Source organism: Suncus etruscus, chromosome 16, assembly GCF_024139225.1.
Source record: "Suncus etruscus isolate mSunEtr1 chromosome 16, mSunEtr1.pri.cur, whole genome shotgun sequence".
NCBI lineage: Eukaryota > Metazoa > Chordata > Mammalia > Eulipotyphla > Soricidae > Suncus > Suncus etruscus.
The window spans coordinates 41,969,082-41,986,706 of record NC_064863.1 but is presented as its reverse complement, the minus strand read 5'-3'; the positions used below and the strand labels follow the sequence as shown (position 1 = coordinate 41,986,706).

General features: G+C 39.6%; 1 protein-coding gene across 2 annotated transcripts in view; it reads left to right on the top strand.

Moving 5' to 3' along the window:
• Positions 1 to 17,625, top strand: part of FRYL (FRY like transcription coactivator) — a 263,554-nt gene that overhangs the window by 185,088 nt on the left and 60,841 nt on the right. For both annotated transcript variants that reach the window (XM_049790204.1, XM_049790203.1), the window contains 8 exons: positions 1,970 to 2,142; positions 4,047 to 4,207; positions 5,146 to 5,256; positions 6,158 to 6,312; positions 6,606 to 6,705; positions 8,100 to 8,268; positions 11,467 to 11,726; positions 12,073 to 12,213. In XM_049790204.1, coding sequence (XP_049646161.1) covers positions 1,970 to 2,142; positions 4,047 to 4,207; positions 5,146 to 5,256; positions 6,158 to 6,312; positions 6,606 to 6,705; positions 8,100 to 8,268; positions 11,467 to 11,726; positions 12,073 to 12,213 — 1,270 coding nt within the window. The remainder of the gene's footprint in view (positions 1 to 1,969; positions 2,143 to 4,046; positions 4,208 to 5,145; positions 5,257 to 6,157; positions 6,313 to 6,605; positions 6,706 to 8,099; positions 8,269 to 11,466; positions 11,727 to 12,072; positions 12,214 to 17,625) is intronic.

The following is a 17,625-nucleotide window of genomic DNA, read 5'->3' as shown; positions in this document are numbered from 1 at the left end:
TCCAGGTTATGGGACAAGTAGCAAAGTGTCTTTGCATATGTGTTTGATCTGAGTTTGATCTCTATTACTACTATGTTTGATCCCTAAGCATTACCAACTGTGGCAGTGTAGTCCTTGAAGCCCTGAGGAGCTGCACATCAGCCTAAGTATCTCTAGTGTGGTTCCTATGAGGAATAAATAAAAATCAGCCTTGGCTGCATGGATTTGATATAATGGCAGATCCAACCCCCTGAATTTTTGGATTAAATTTGGCTTTATGCAAACCATAGCTGACTGTGGCCCTTGCCAGTAGACTGTGGATCTCACAGTGAAAAGTTTGGGAAAGTGCTCACTTTTCAAGCACTAATGTTGACATGTTTGAGGCCCTGAGTCTGATATAACCCACAAGTACTATCAAAGCTGACCTTAGGATGGAACCAGGCATAGACTCCCAATTATAGCATGGTATGGCCCCAAAACAAAAAATAAAGTTGCATTTTTGAAAATACAAATAAAACAAGGGAAAGCTGACCAAAATAAAATATAATAGCCAGTCATTTATATAGCCACTTCTAGTATACCTTATACTACCCAAGGCCTTTTGCATGAGTATTTATATTTTTACTAAAATGCACTGAAGTGGGTACATATTAAATCTTTCTTAGTAGTTGCTATATGTAAGTAAGTCTGGAACCTAAGAGTTTTGATTAATAAAATGAGCCTTATACAGTCCTGCTTCCCAGAAACAGAGCCTTGCCTCACAATCTTATAGATTCCTAAGGCAAACTCATAAATCTAAGAAGAAGATTTAGTAATCTGCATCTTTAAATTTTCTTTAAGTCTTGAATCATACCTTTTCTGAAATCCACTGACTGTTTTGTTCTATAAACACAAGTACATGAAAACACATGGCAACCATGAGAGCGTAAGGTACAGAACTAGTCTTTCATGTCCAATCTCTGCCTTCCTGTTCCATTGACCCAATACTTCCTTATTTTGATTTTTTTTTAATTTTTTATATATATTTTATTTAAACACCTTGATTACATACATGATTGTGTTTGGGGTTCAGTCATGTAAAGAACACCATCCATCACCAGTGCAACGTTCCCATCACCAATGTCCCAAATCTCCCTCCTCCCCACCTGACCCCTGCCTGTACTCTAGACAGGCTTTCCATTTCCCTCATACATTCTCATTATTAGGACAGTTTAAAATGTAATTATTTCTCTAACTAAACTCATCACTCTTTGTGGTGAGCTTCCTGAGGTAAGCTGTAACTTCTAGCTCTTTTCTCTTTTGTGTCTGAAAATTATTATTGCAAGAATGTCTTTCATTTTTCTTAAAACCCAACAATGAGTGAGACCATTCTGCGTTTTTCTCTCTCTCTCTCTGACTTATTTCACTCAGCATAATAGATTCCGTGTACATCCATGTATAGGAAAATTTCATGACTTCATCTCTCCTGACAGCTGCATTGTGTATATGTACCACAGTTTCTTTAGCCATATGTCTGTTGAAGAGCATCTTGGTTGTTTTCAGAGTCTTGCTATGGTAAATAGTGCTGCAATGAATATAGGTGTAAGGGTTTTTGGTATTGTATTTTTGTGTTCCTAGGGTATATTCCTAGGAGTGGTATAGCTGGATTGTATGGGAGTTCGTTTTCCAGTTTTTGGAATACTTCCTTATTTTGAAAACTCTTCACTTGTCTCTTTTAACAGAGAGATCCCCCATAATATCTCACACTTTAGTGACTAAAGTTAGTTATGGAATTTCAGTAGCACTTCCTTAACAAAGAAACACCATTCATTTTTATATTTAATTAGATAAGACATTGTATTTGTCTTATTTTGGTATATTCAGTTATTTACTTTCAAGACCATCTCAAATTAGAAATATGTACATGTCAAATGTATCCATTTGAATTTGATTACTTGCCCATTATCAGAATTTAAGTCAGTTTTCTTTATCCGTTCTTCAATCTTTTCAGTGCAAGTGGTGGCCTTGATAATGAAACACATTTCCTCAACAACACTCTGTTGGAGTATGTAGATTTAACTAGACAACTCCTGGAAGCAGAAAATGAAAAAGACTCTGACACACTGAAGGATATACGATGCCATTTCAGTGCCTTAGTGGCGAATATCATTCAGAATGTTCCAGGTAATATTTCAATTTCTTCAACTTCACTGAATTTTAAGGGCTATGTCATAGTTTTATTTGTGTTTTGTTTTTGTTACAGTTGAAATTGTTAACATACTTCAAAAAAAATGTGTTATATATAGGAAGAATTTAGTTTTCCTCTGAAATCAGGTCCCCAGTTACAAATCAAAGAGTAATTCACCAAAGGATTTCCTAGGTACTCAAGACACTGACATTAAAAACTCAAGAGAAATCAGATGAAGAAGTGCTGTAAAGAAACTTTTAACTAGATACAATGAGCAGAATTGATAATATTTCAAGTAATCATTTGAGAAGAGAATTTAAAATACATCTCTGGATTTTGGGAAAAGGGTAGCTAGCTGTGTTTGAAACAGGATGAACTGTTAGCTGCTTGATTCCTTTCCCCATGGATTCATGCCAGTGAGCAGAAACAACACCAGTTAAGGTTCATACAATGAGAGTATGACATCATGTTCTTAAAAGGCACAGATTCTTTGCAAGCTTAAGATATAACTATGGCAGTAGCCTTTTATAGACAATGTAAATACTAGTAATTCTTTCTTGTTCCAAAAACAGTCAAAAACTTTTTTTATTCTTGGGCCAGAGCGATAGCACAGCAAGTATGGCTCTTGCACACAGCCAACCCGGGTTCGATCTCTAGCATCCCATATGGTTTCCCTAGTCCACTAGAGTGATTCCTGAGTAAGAACCTGGAGTAACCCCTGAATACCAGTGGGTGTGACCCAAAAACAACAAAAACATTTCTTTCTCTTAAAAAGCTTATGCAGATTATTGAATTTTAAAGTAGGCAAATTACATTTTATAAAAAGGCTATAAATATAGCTTTAGATACATTAATCTCAAGTGCAGGAATCCTGTTTTGAATGTTAAAAACAAGACCTATTTAGAGGTAAAAACTCTCCCTCCCCCACTAATTTTCAAATCTGAAACTCAATAATGTACAGATATAACTGTGTATATATACATATATATATATATATATATAAGGCTGAATATTTATTTTATCGAAAGTATCCACATTGATGAACATAACAACTATTGGGTTTTCCCAATAAAGATGGATGAAGAAAATATGTAGGATAAGAATTATAAAGTGACAAATCCTTGGAGGTCACCTAAACCAGAGTTTGATGGGGGTTTTTTGTTTGTTTGTTTGTTTTAAATTGTATTGTTTCTCAGAGCCTTGCCATTGAATAATTTCATCAGAATAATGCCTGTTTACTTTGTATATTTAGCTGCCCTGTGTCTCTTTGTATATCTAGAATTCATGTCTGGATCCTTTTATTAAGACAGCTGCACTGGAGCCAGAACAATACAATAAATAGTATGGTGGGTAGGGTGCTTGTGTTGGCATGCGATCTACCCCAGTTCAATTCTTGGCATCCCGTATCACCTCCCAAACCCCATCAGGAGCGATCCCGAAGTACTAAGTCAGGAGTAAGCTGGGTACTGCTGAGTGTGACTCCAAAACAAACAGCAAAGTCAGCTGCATTGCTAAAAACAGTTTTAAAACAGTTTTAAAAGTCCAAAGTCATCTCTTACTAATAAACTTAAGATCTAGAGCCTGAGGTTGTGCTATGTCAAAGACTTGGCCTAGTTTAGCTATCTAGCAGCAGACCAGGTTTAAACTGGATTATGACTCTTGCTTGCAGGTGATATTGTGCCCAGTGCCTGTCCAGCTGCCATAGGTCATGGGAAGCTGAGCTGACCCGTTATACCACCTTATTGGCATAGAATATTGAATAAGCTCAGTTACTGGGAAGGTTTTGGGGTGGCTAACATGGAAATTTTTTAAGTATATTGCATATTCAGTAACAAGTTGGCATACATGTTGAAGTGAAAAAGAAAGGAATTAATTTTTCTCATCTATTTTTCATATACAGTGCATCAGAGAAGAAGTATTTTTCCTCAACAGAGCCTTCGTCACAGTCTGTTTATGCTGTTTAGTCACTGGGCTGGTCCTTTCAGCATTATGTTTACACCCTTGGACAGATACAGTGATAGAAATATGCAAATCAACAGACATCAGTACTGTGCACTGAAGGTATTATCCCCTTCTTTATCATGTTAAGAGTAATTTTTTTCCTCTCAGGAACCTGTTCTATCAGGGGAAAGGAAATTTTTCTTTATGCCTAAGCCTATTAGAATATGTATTTCCAGGCCCGGAGAGATAGCACAGCGGTGTTAGCCTTGCAAGCAGCCGATCCAGGACCTAAGGTGATTGGTTCAAATCCTGGTGTCCCATATGGTCCCCCCTGCCTGCCAGGAGCTATTTCTGAGCAGACAGCCAGGAGTAACCCCTGAGCACTGCTGGGTGTGGCCCAAAAACCAAAAAAAAAAAAAAAAAAAAAAAAGAATATGTATTTCCTGCAACACTTAAGTAATTACTCCATAAATACATTTAAAGCTATAAAAAGTTATAGAATTAATTCAGAATTAAAAGCCTGAGGAATTAAGAACTAAGGGATGCAGGGGGGCCGGTGAGATGGCGCTAGAGGTAAGGTGTCTGCCTTGCAAGTGCTAGCCAAGGAAGGACCGCGGTTCCATCCCCTGGCGTCCCATATGGTCCCCCCAAGCCAGGGGTGATTTCTGAGCGCTTAGCCAGGAGTAACTCCTGAGCATCAAACGGGTGTGGCTCAAAAAACAAAAAAAAACAAACAAAAAAAAAAAGAACTAAGGGATGCTTCGAGAAGTGCTCTGAGTGCACTTCTGCTCTAAGTGCTTTTTCTTGTGTTTTCTCTCTCTTTTTCTCTGTCTTCTAGTACTGTTGAAACCCTATAATTTGGCATCATCATATGGATTTACTAGCTATAATACATTTCTTAGCTTTAAAAATTACTATTACATTTTTATTTTCTAAAAGAGAAAAAAGATAGAATGGTTCCATAAGCATGAGTAAAGACAACCCACCTCTTTGCATGAAGCACCCATCATTCAGCCTCTGAAATGCTTTAGGTATAATTCTAATATTATTATTTGAAGGCTATGTCTGCTGTGCTGTGTTGTGGCCCTGTTGCAGATAATGTAGGACTTTCATCAGATGGCTATTTGTACAAATGGTTGGATAACATTTTGGACTCTATGGACAAAAAGGTAATTATGACAAGCCTGTAATGCTTTGTAAATTGGCTGAGATGATGGCTGAAGCATGGGAGACCCTGAGTTTGATTTCTAGCCCTGCTTTTTTCTCCTACCCAGCACCAACAGGTGTGGCCCTGGTGCTACAAATCCTTAGGCTCCCATTGGGAAGGCCCCCATTAAAATATTTAATAGGCTGTCATTGCATTGTGTGGATTATTTGCATTATTTGTTGTTCATAGTCCACTGAAAATAGCTATAGGTCGTCAAAAGTATGATATACAAACATGTGAAATTAAATGACAGGGCACTATCTCTATTTTTTTAATTTTTATTAGCCTCTTATTTGAATTGTTTAGATATTCCTTTTATTTTACAGTATGAATACAGTAATATGTATCTTACAATGAAGTGCTAAATCTGGATTTGATACTAATGTAGAATAACTAGAACTCCCTGGAAGAATTATGTTGGTTTCCATGTAAACTTCATGTGGGAAGAGAGAGGCACAGGTCAATGAATCATTCTTTCTTGCCCTCCCTGCTCCATGCCCTTCTTATGCTCATACAGAAAATAGATTTAAAATTGGGTTTGTTTTTCCTCTTCAGCGTCATTTTTTATTGCTCTATTAAAAACATGAATAAAGTTTGAGAAAAACTGGAGTATTTTATGACTCACTTCTCCAATTACTGCTGAAGTACGCCCACCGTCTTTGGGACACTACTATAGTAGTGTGGCTCGTGCAAAGAGCCAGAGTCCAAATAGAATTTGGTCCATGGCCTTTGCTATGTGAACAGAATTAAATGAAGTTTGAACAAAAGGACACTGAGTACATTTGCATTGCAGAGTAAACTCGTCTGAGGTGGGCAGTTCTGTGACATCTAACAGTCTCTTCTGGACCATGTTGCAACCTTAGGTTCACCAGTTGGGCTGTGAGGCAGTCACATTGCTGCTGGAGCTGAACCCCGATCAGAGCAACCTGATGTACTGGGCCGTGGATCGTTGTTACACGGGCTCCAGGAGAGTGGCAGCTGGCTGTTTTCGAGCCATTGCTAATGTCTTCCAGAACAGGTACTGCAGACTCCAGCCTCTGTGGATTTGGATGAATTATTTGAAACAGTTCCTTTTGAATTCAGAAGTATGAAGACACCAATATATCCTTTTTCTTAAGTGGGAACATTTTTAGCCAGAGTGAGGATGCTGATCACTGTACATCTGTCGTACCTTTGACCTTAGCAAAGAAAGCTATCTCCCTGTACTCTTAGCAGCTGAGTGCCTGACGCCTTGCACTCGAGTGTCACATTCATTTATGGATGTGAAAGCCTCTAAATATTATTCAGCTCACATTCACCATTTGTCCCCAGGGATTATCAGTGTGACACAGTGATGCTCCTGAATCTCATCCTGTTTAAAGCAGCTGATGCCTCGCGAAGTATTTATGAAGTTGCTATGCAACTTTTACAGGTCTGTAAAAAAAACGTCAACTACAGTATTTTTATTCAGATTTCATAATTCTCCAATAATCTCCTGCTTTGAAAGTATACTAATGTCCAGTTTCCTTTCTCTTTGTGGGATTATTGTATTGTATTATTGACACTAGAAATAGAACTGATGGGGGCTGGGGCAATAGTACAGTGAGTTGGGCACTTGCTTTGCATGCAGCCAGCTTGGGTTTGATCACCACACTCCATATGGTCCCCTGAGCACAAAGCCAGGAGTAAGCCCTGAGCTCCACAGGCTGTGGTGCCCCACCCAATAAAAAGAAAAAAAGGATTCAGATGGCCTGGATCATTTTACCATAAATAACAGACTATTCAAAAGAGCATTTTAGGGGGGTTATGCATAATAACCCCCAGATATCTTTGTGTATTTGAAAGGATTTCTCTACCAAGTGATTGGGGCATATGTGCATGTAATAAATTCTGTTCTTCAGAATTCAGTGGTCCTCAAACTATGGCCCGCAGGCCACATATTGTATTTGTATCTGTTTTGTTTCTTCATTGCAAAATAAGATATATGCAGTGTGCATAGAATTTGTTCATAAGTTTTGTTTTTACTATAGTCAGACCCTCCCATGGTCTGAGGGACAGTGAACTGGCCCCCTGTTTAAAAAGTTTGAGGACCCCTGCTTCAGATATTTGAGAAGTGAAAAGTCCTTGAAAATACCATTATTATATAAAATTGAACTAATTAATAATGAGGTGAAGCTTTACTGGTAACTGAAGGTTAAGACTAATTTAAGTGGACCACTGAAGTTCCAGAGAATCCAAAGCTGTGCCAACTGATGTGGAACATACAGGGGATGGATACTTTGTCTTTATTAAGGAAAGTCCATTAATATCTTTGATATCAGAAGGACAGTCCATATTTAGTCTTTCATTAGCCAAGTTCTATTTGAAAAAAATTTATTTTCATAAGTCATATGTATAGTTGTTTATGTATGTGTACATGCACATGCAAGGTTTTAATTTGGATGGGACGTGTTTCTGGGGATTGAACCTAGGACCTTACAAATACAAGGCAAGAGCTCAACCTCTCAGTCCGTCCCCACTCCCATACCTGTATTTTAACTAAGATAGTGTTTATTTTCTTTCAAGTGACTTTATATTTGGTTGACAAATTGTTTTTCAAACTGTTTTTATTTCAAATACTAATTTAGTCTGAAATAAATCATTGGCTTTGAGCACAAAAGAACTATAAATTTTTTTAGACAATCTTTGTGACTGTGGGTTGTAACTCTTAATTAGCTAGTGATCATTTCAAAACTGGAATCTCTGTTGGGAGTTGTCTTTTCTTTTAATCGTTGAAATTTCAAGGGCTCATTAAAATATTAAGTTGATGGAATTGCATCCCTGTAGATCCTGGAACCGAAGATGTTTCGCTATGCTCACAAACTAGAGGTTCAGAGAACGGATGGAGTCCTCAGCCAGTTGTCTCCTCTGCCACATCTGTATTCTGTTTCATATTATCAGTTGTCTGAAGAATTAGCAAGAGCTTACCCTGAGCTCACTCTCGCCATATTCTCAGGTATGATCCTTGCACTGGCACAGGTTTTCTTAAGCAATCATTTCTAAACTGCATTGAGATTTTAAGTGTACACACTCCAAATTTTAATCAAAACTGGGCATTTTCAAGATATTGAAGAGAAGAGTAGGAATTGGGGAGCTGGGGTTTGGGCTACACTGGCACTACTCAGGAGGTTCTTCTGCCTCTGTGCTTGGGGCTACTGGCTAGGAGTTAAACTCAGATTCCTGCCTCAGAAGCATGCCTTGAACTTTCTCTTTGACTCTGAGAAATTTTTTTTAATGTAAATTTTTGTTTTGGGATCACACCCATAGGTGTTCAAGTGGTTACTCTTGGCAGTCTTGGGGGACCATATGGGATGATGGTGATTGAATTTGGGTGAGCTTTGTGCATGGCAAATGCCCTGTGTGCAATACTATCACTCCAACCTCTAATATTATCCTTTAATACTGATCTATCATGATATTCAGATCTCTTGGTAATTGAATAAAACCTTTTTGGGGCTTCACACACATATACCCCATCCTCTCCAACTCACCTCAGCAAGGAAGAGGAAGAAGGAGATTTCAAGTATAATTTTAAGATCTATTTTTAGTAGACATAATACATGCAGAATTTTTGGATACATTTTTATTTTGTGTCTTAGCCTGTCTTTAATAGTACAAGTGAACAAAGTTACTGATAAAAGTTTCTCTGAAAAATCTGATTGTAGGGAAAGACCTTGCACCCTTAAGCAGAATCATATCAGGGATCGTTAATTACTTTTTGGTCCAATTGCTTTTCCTCAAATCCAAAAAATACTCTTGCCAGGGGTTTAAGAGTATCTGCATACTATGTCAGGCAAATGTCACATCTGCCTGGTTCTTAAAGAACACAAATTTAGGGGCTAGAGTGATCAAACAGTGGTAGGGCATTTGCCTTGCATGCAGACGACCCAGGACAGACTCAGATTTGATCCTCAGCATCTCATATGGTCCCTACGCCTGCCAGGAGTAATTTCTGAGTGCAGTGCCAGGAGTGAGTGTGGCCCAAAAATCAAAAAAATAAAATAAAAATAAAACCATGGATTTGGAACAATTTGGGGGGGGGGGGATACATCTAAATTTCATTGTTTCCTAAAGTAGGTAATACTTCCCCCAGGAAGGATTTGGAACAATTTTGGGGGGGGATACATCTAAATTTCATTGTTTCCTAAAGTAGGTAATACTTCCCCCAGGAAGGGATGAGACCGGGAATGATCCAGCAGTATGATGGCTGGTAGAAGCCTCATGTGTACTTGAGGGGTTCTTGGGATGCTTTCTATGTATACTTAAAGAAGGTAGATTTCCAAGGGAATGCTGAGTGGTGGTATTTTTGTTTTTTTAAAAAGGGTGCAGTGGGTCCTGGTGATTTGGGACCCCTAGTCTAGTTTACCTGCTCAAAAGACATGTGATAGCAGGTAAATAGTTCATATAAAATAATCACATACAATGTCTTGTTCTAGGCCAAGTACTATACATGCACCAAGATGGGGTTCTAGAGATTATCATACTCTGCTATGATTCCTTCTGTCTTTGCATTTCTTTCATGCTGACCTTGGCCTCCTTTGGGGCATCTTACCATGTCCTCTTTCAGCAGTGGAAATTGTTGTAGGGGATGGCAGCTTCCCTTCTCCCCACATTAACGTCTTGTAGCATCTTGCCTGTGTGTTGTTTTCCCAGGAAGATAGGATTCCCCCCCCCCCCCCAGAATTCTTCTTCATTCCTAATCCCCACATCTTAATGGCCTGCTCAGGGGGGATAGTCTTTGGCTGAAAAATGAGTCCTCTCCTCCCCCATGAACTATTAAGTCTGCTGGTAGGCCTATTCTGTGGGGCCCTGCCCTGGAATCCAAGGAGTTTGGCCAATTCTCAGAGGCACTAGAGTTGGAAGTTGAAAGGATGGTTCTGCCAGGGTACCTACTCCCACGAAAGACTCTCAGTCTTACCTCTCCACCTACATCCAAAGTGCTGCTTTTGTGTTAGAGACCAACAATGCTTATTTGTGAACCAAAATTAATCTTTGGTTGCTTGATTATTTTTAAATTGAATCTGATATTCTTGAGGCTCACTGTGTATTAGCATGTAACAAGAGGTTTTTACTTTTTAAATGCTACATGGTATTGTTAAAGAACCTCTCTTTTTTGCTTAACCTATTCATATTTTATTTTTTGGTTTTTGGGTCACACTAAGTGATGTTTAGGGCTTATTTCTGGTTCTGCTCAGGGACCCTTAAAGGGTATTGGGTGTCAAACTCAAGTCATCTGTGTGCCAGTTAAGTATACCTGCTCTACTATATCTTCAGTCTGTATTTCTTTTTTTTAAAACAACAACTATCATCAGCAGAAGATGGAAATTTGAATTACTTCCATAGAAATATGCATATTTCATCATGAGCTTGTTTGCAAACATTTTGGGGTTTTTGTTTGTTTTGTTTTGTTTTTAAACATTTTGAATAAAGAGCCAATAGTGGAATTGCTGGCTCAGATGATAAAAGTAACTGCCATATTGTTTTCCATAAAGTTCTTTTTACAGCCCCACAAATAGTGCACAAAGATTTATCGTCTTTACCATAGAAGGTATTTTCTCTAAAAAGTAAGCTTGTGGGAATAGAGCAATATTGCAATGGGTAGGACACTTATCTTGCATGCAGTTGACTGGGGTTCAGCATTTCTAGCACACCAATGGTTCTCCAAGCCTTCTAGGAGTGATCTCTGAGCACAGAGCCAGGAGTAAACATTGTGCACCACCAGGTGTGGCCCAAAAGGTCAATTAAAACTAAAAGATTGAGGGGCCGGAGAGATAGCATGGAGGTAAGGCGTTTGCCTTTCATGCAGGAGGTCATCGGTTCGAATCCCGGCGTCCCATATGGTCCCCCGTGCCTGCCAGGAACAATTTCTGAGCCTGGAGCCAGGAATAATCTCTGAGCACTGCCGGGTGTGACCCAAAAACCACAAAAAAAAAAAAAACTAAAAGATTGAAAAAGTAAATGTATGATTTATGCTCACTTTCTTCTTATGATGATCAGATTTACTAAAAATAGACAATGCTTACAGTTCCTAAAATTATAAAAGGATAAAATACGGCTTTCTTTGCTTAACGGAAGAGATGTTGAAATGAAGCACACATCCCAGTAGCAGTAATCACATCAGTTATATCCTGTTTGGGCTTGTTTTAAATCACAGAAATAAGCCAGAGAATTCCAACAGCTCACCCTGCTGGCAGGCAAGTTATGCTGCACTACCTGTTGCCTTGGATGAACAACATCGAGTTGGTCGATTTAAAGCCTTTGCCTGCTGCAAGGCGATACGATGAAGCTGGAGATGAGTCCTTAAAAGACCGAGAGCAGATGGTGACGAGCAGACGGTGGTTACGCGGAGAAGGCTGGGGATCCCCACAAGCCACTGCAATGGTCTTGAACAATCTGATGTACATGACGGCAAAGGTGAAATGGATCTTGTATTTGTGGTGGTTGCAGACACTGAGTTAAGAGAAGAAAACCTGGAGTTAAATAACCCCAGGATAACTTACATGGTATTGTGCACATGATAAATGTGTCTAAATAACTTTTCAGCAGATCTAAGTATTTCTTTCGGGGAGTTGGGGCAGGGAGCTAAGATCATAATGATGTCTATATTTAGGTTGATTGAAAAACAATTACTCTCCTACAGTATAGAATTGCTAAATGATCTCTACCTCCAAAAATGTTACTTTCTCATATTTTCTGAAGTAACAAGGTAGATCTTGTTAGGCTGTCATGGCTAAAGTTGTGTTGCATTTCTTGCTTCTAGTATGGTGATGAACTTGCCTGGTCAGAGGTGGAAAATGTGTGGACCACACTTGCAGATGGCTGGCCCAAGAACTTAAAAATTATTTTGCACTTTTTGATCGGCATTTGTGGAGTGAACAGTGAACCAAGCCTTTTGCCTTATGTACGTATGTATTTAGGCTTACTGAACTTTTTATTTTCATTGATTCACATGGTGTCTTGTTTTGGGAATGGGTTGCTGGAGACTAAGATGAGGACAGCCAGGAAATAGTACATGCACGATTTTATTCATGGGTTCATTCAACAAATACTATCGTTTTATTACAGGCCAGGTGCTCTCCACAATTCCTAGGTATTACAGTCTGATGGGTAATAAAGGAGATTATTATTCTTTGAACTAACAATGGATCATTCTTTGATAAGTCAATAAGTTAATGATGCACAGTGGTGATAAAGATAAAGGAAAATTGCACTGTACTAAGTAATTAATCCAGAGATCCAGGCTGCCTTGGAGGCTCTAAGCTAATACTGGAGAGAAAAGGATAGGAAGTGAAACGAGGCCACAGAGTTGAAGAGGTTGACATTTCTTCAAGCAGGAGCTGACCATGGTATATTAGAGCAGGGTGGTGAGTAAGAACTTAGTGCTAGAACTGTGCTTCCCACTTCCAGAAGCAAGAGAATATAGTCTGAGAGATTCTCAACATCAGATATGCAGTCTCTGCCATCTTGGAAGCAGAGCAATACTGAACCCCTTATATGAGTGAAGAACAGTACAAAACTCTCAAACATGCAACATTCAGATCTTCAAGCACACATGCTCACGTGTCTATGGTACATAGCTATGATCATGTTGCAGCTGAAAGTATTTGTTGCAGAGGACAACCTCTGCCAAATTGTGTTCTGAAAGTGTTCATGTGTCCTACCTTAACAATCATCTAATAGCTTTACTGTGTCCAGCTTTTCCCAGATTACTTTGATATCTGAAGGTATATCCCTGGGTTGATGGGACTTGAGAATCACGCCAGGGAAGGTAGATGGATAACCGTGATATGTGAGACCACATCTGATATTTTTTTAATATATATTTTATTTAAACACCTTGATTACATACATGATTGTGTTTGGGGTTCAGTCATGTAAAGAACACCACCCATCACCAGTGCAACGTTCCCATCACCAATGTCCCAAATTTCCCTCCTCCCCACCCAACCCCCGTCTGTACTCTAGACAGGATTTCCATTTCCCTCATACATTATCATTATTAGGACAGTTCAAACTGTAGTTATTTCTCTAACTAAACTCATCACTCTTTGTGGTGAGCTTCCTGAGGTAAGCTGTAACTTCTAGCTCTTTTCTCTTTTGTGTCTGAAAATTATTATTGCAAGAATGTCTTTCATTTTTCTTAAAACCCAACGATGAGTGAGACCATTCTGCGTTTTTTTCTCTCTCTCTCTCTGACTTATTTCACTCAGCATAATAGATTCCGTGTACATCCATGTATAGGAAAATTTCATGACTTCATCTCTCCTGACAGCTGCATAATATTCCATTGTGTATATGTACCACAGTTTCTTTAGCCATTCATCTGTTGAAGGGTATCTTGGTTGTTTCCAGAGTCTTGCTATGGTAAATAGTGCTGCAATGAATATAGGTGTAAGGAAGGGGTTTTTGTATTGTATTTTTGTCTTCCTAGGGTATATTCCTAGGAGTGGTATGGCTGGATCGTATGGGAGCTCAATTTCCAGTTTTTGGAGGAATCTCCATATCGCTTTCCATAAAGGTTGAACTAGACGGCATTCCCACCAGCAGTGGATAAGAGTTTCTTTCTCACCACATCCCCACCAACACTGTTTATTCTCATTCTTTGTGATGTGTGCCATTCTCTGTGGTGTGAGGTTGTACCTCATAGTTTTTTTGATTTGCATCCCCCTGATGATTAGTGATGTGGAGCATTTTTTCATGTGTCTTTTGGCCATTTGTATTTCTTCATTGTCAAAGTGTCTGTCCATTTCTTCTCCCATTTTTGGATGGGATTAGATGTTTTTTTCTTGTAAAGTTCTGTCAGTGCTTTGTATATTTTGGAGATTAGCCCCTTATCTGATGGTGGCTCTTGTATCCTGGGCACTATTTCCTTTGAGATGCAGAAGCTTCTCAGCTTAATATATTCCCATCTGTTAATCTCTGCTTTCACTTGCTTGGAGAGTGCAGTTTCCTCCTTGAATATGCCTGTAGTCTCAATGTCCTGGAGTGTTTTGCCTATGTGTTGTTCTATATATCTTATGGTTTTGGGTTCAGACCACATCTGATATTCTTGCACTATGCATGCACTCTTCTCCCTCGCACTGGCTTTACTGATTAGCTCAGAATTCACTGTCATCAGAAACAATATTTTACCTATTAATCAATCACTCTAGTGTACTGTGAGCATCTTAAGAATATTGTTTTCTGGGGCCAGAGAGATAGCATGGAGGTAAGGCGTTTGCCTTGCGTCCAGGATGGTGGTTCGAATTTCACCATCCCATATGGTCCCCCGTGCCTGCCAGGGGCGATTCCTGAGCATAGAGCCAGGAGTGACCCAAAAACCAATGAATGAATAAATAAATAAATAAATAAATATTGTTTTCTGGGCTGAAGATACAGCATGGAGGTAGGGCATTTGCCTTGTATGCAGAAGGACAGTGGTTTGAATCCTGGCATCCCATATGGTCCCCCGAGCCTGCCAGAAGCGATTTCTGAGCGTAGAGCCAAAAGTGATCCCTGAGCACTGCTGGGTGTGACTTAAAACCCAAATAAATATTTTTTTAAAAAATAAAGAATATTGTTTTCTCCTATTTGGAGCATCACTAACTTTCCAGAACCCATAAGCTGTTACATAGAACGTGCCCATTTATTATGAGTGAATGAGTTGGGACTGGAGTCACCAACAGGTATGAAGCTTTAATTCCAAGAAGACAACTATGGGGCCGGAGAGATAGCATGGATGTAAGGCGTTTGCCTTTCATGCAGGAGGTCATCGGTTCGAATCCCGGCGTCCCATATGGTCCCCCGTGCCTGCCAGGAACAATTTCTGAGCCTGGAGCCAGGAATAATCCCTGAGCACTGCCGGGTGTGACCCAAAAACCACAAAAAAAAAAAAAAAAAAAAAATTCCAAGAAGACAACTAAATGCAGGAGCAGCCATTAGCATGGAATTTTAAAGGAGCTGTTTTGAATGACACTATTTGTCAAGCATGGATTGTAGGCCAGCCCTGGTCCAAATTCTTCATCTCTATCTATTCACATACTCCTCAAGAGAAATCCTTGGTCTTGGAGAGGCTACTAATATTTTGCAGATAAAGAGGAGTTAGAGGAGTAATTCACAACAAGTGATAGCTGTGGTGTTTAGCAGATTAGTAGAACTGGCAATGCAGCCTGGCTCTGCCATGATGTTTGTGAAAGCCCTGTGAAGGCAGCAAACTACAGATACTCATGGGACTTGATGACCCAATTTGTGTCATAAGTGTCAGCTCAAGTGACCTTCCTAGTCTGGCAGAGTAGAAAGGAGGAAAAAGTTCTCAGCTGTCTGGTTCTGGAGGTAGGGGAGTTGGACCTGAGAGTAACTAGTGAACATTACATGGTGGCAAACTCTTTTTTTTTATTAAATATATTTTTTATTTAAGTAACATGATCATATTTGGGTTACAGTCATAACCAGAACACCCCCCTTCACCAGTGCAACATTACCCCCTACCACTTTCCCATCCCCTGCCTGTATTAGAGACAGGCATTCTACTACAGTAATTTGTTTTTAAGTTCAGTAAGTTGTATTTTTTTCCTTAAAGGATGAGTAAAAAAATATAATAAAGGTGTGATAGTGGCAATTTCCAATGTTTGCAGAAAACATTGTCCAGAAAAATTGAGAAAATGGAAAAATAATCCTTGACCTGATTACAAAAAGGCCTCACCCCAGAAGTTTATTGACATAAGACAGACTCGGTTCCAGGCATACCAGTCTATCCAACTCCAATCATTCTCAAGGTCCCGGTGAAACTTTTTCACACTTTAGCTATAGTTGGTATCAGACTCTTATATTTAAAGACTCTGGATTCTGTGCATTTCTTTCATCGATGTCAGGCTGATAGGGAGCATCCTCTAGTTTCAGCATATCATTAAATGCGGAGCGATCTGCCCTGCATGCAGACTGTTGCTGAGTCGCCTGGGTGTTGGGAGTACTCTTTGGAGTAAGTCAATGCCAAGGCAGCGGTAGGTCTTCTCTGGTAGAGGCTTGGATCCTGGGAATGTTAAAGACAATTGTGGTTATTTCCATAGATGGTATCCTTTGTTCAGGTGTGTGTGGGCGATGCCCATTCTTCTGAGGCCTGAGCCAAATCATTATGCCAATGTTCAGGGTAAAAGGCCTAATTATATTTGTGTTCCCATCTCTATTAGATAAGAACTTGTTGGCATATGTATTATTTTCCCATTTTAATGTGCCTATGCAAAAGAGAAGCAATGCCACAAGATATTGTTGGTGCATCTGGGGGCCAACGAATAAAGTCCAACATTTCCCGTAACTTGATATAAATGTGAAACCTATACAGAGTTACTCTTCTACCAGTATTGCTTATAAAACAGATCTCACAGGGGGAAAATCAAACAATCAAATAACTAATCTAGTGGGCAAAATTGTCACTATATGAGGATATTTGAAAAGAGTTATAGATGTTAAGGGAATACATCTGAGATATACAAAAGAGATACATATGACCCTTTTATGTTTTAAAAAGAAAAAAGAAAGAAAGAAAACAAGGGTATTTGAGGACAACAGGTGATAGTTGAGTTTGAGACATGTTTTGTGGCATTATGGAACCCTATATTGTCCTTGAACTAGGGGTTATGCTGAAGCTGATTCCAGTATCGTGCAACAGTCCATAGTTTGATGGGGGCATGAGGGGCCACCAAGCATGGGTCAACAGGCGTGTTGGTTGTAGTTGTTTGTATAGGCATGAGCTGGGGACCGAGAGGTTGTCTTTCAATGAGGAGCTGAATGGTGGTGTTGGGGCAGAAGGTCAGTTTTAGTGTCTACCCAATTAGGAACTGAGGATAAGGAGGGTTGAATAAGGGGAAGATAATGGTTCAGGGTTTGGGTATGAGGAGGTAGGAAAGACAAAGGGGTGAGGGGAGAGGCAATACATAAAAGACTAGACAATAAAGGTCAATTTGAGTGTTTTATCAGACTCTTGGGCATCCTGATTCTATTCCTAGGAACAGTCTAGGATCAGGAACGTTTTTGAATAATGCTTAAAAAGTATATTTGTTCTGAAAAATAGTATTACTAGAAAAAAAACGGGGGGTCCAATATACATAGGGGAGGGGTTTCCCTCCTTTGCCCGCCTCCCAGGGCCCAAGTTGCCAGGGCCGGCCATGAAGCCCGCCTGGCGTGGGGGGGGTCCCAGTCTCCTGACCAAGTGTTCAGTCCAGGAGATCTGTGGCCCACTGTCTGACCAGCGACCCTGACATACTAGAAAAAAAGAGGGACGGCTTTCCTGGCATGTGCGTTCTGCTGGGTCCAACTACGAGATCCCTCTCCAGTTTGA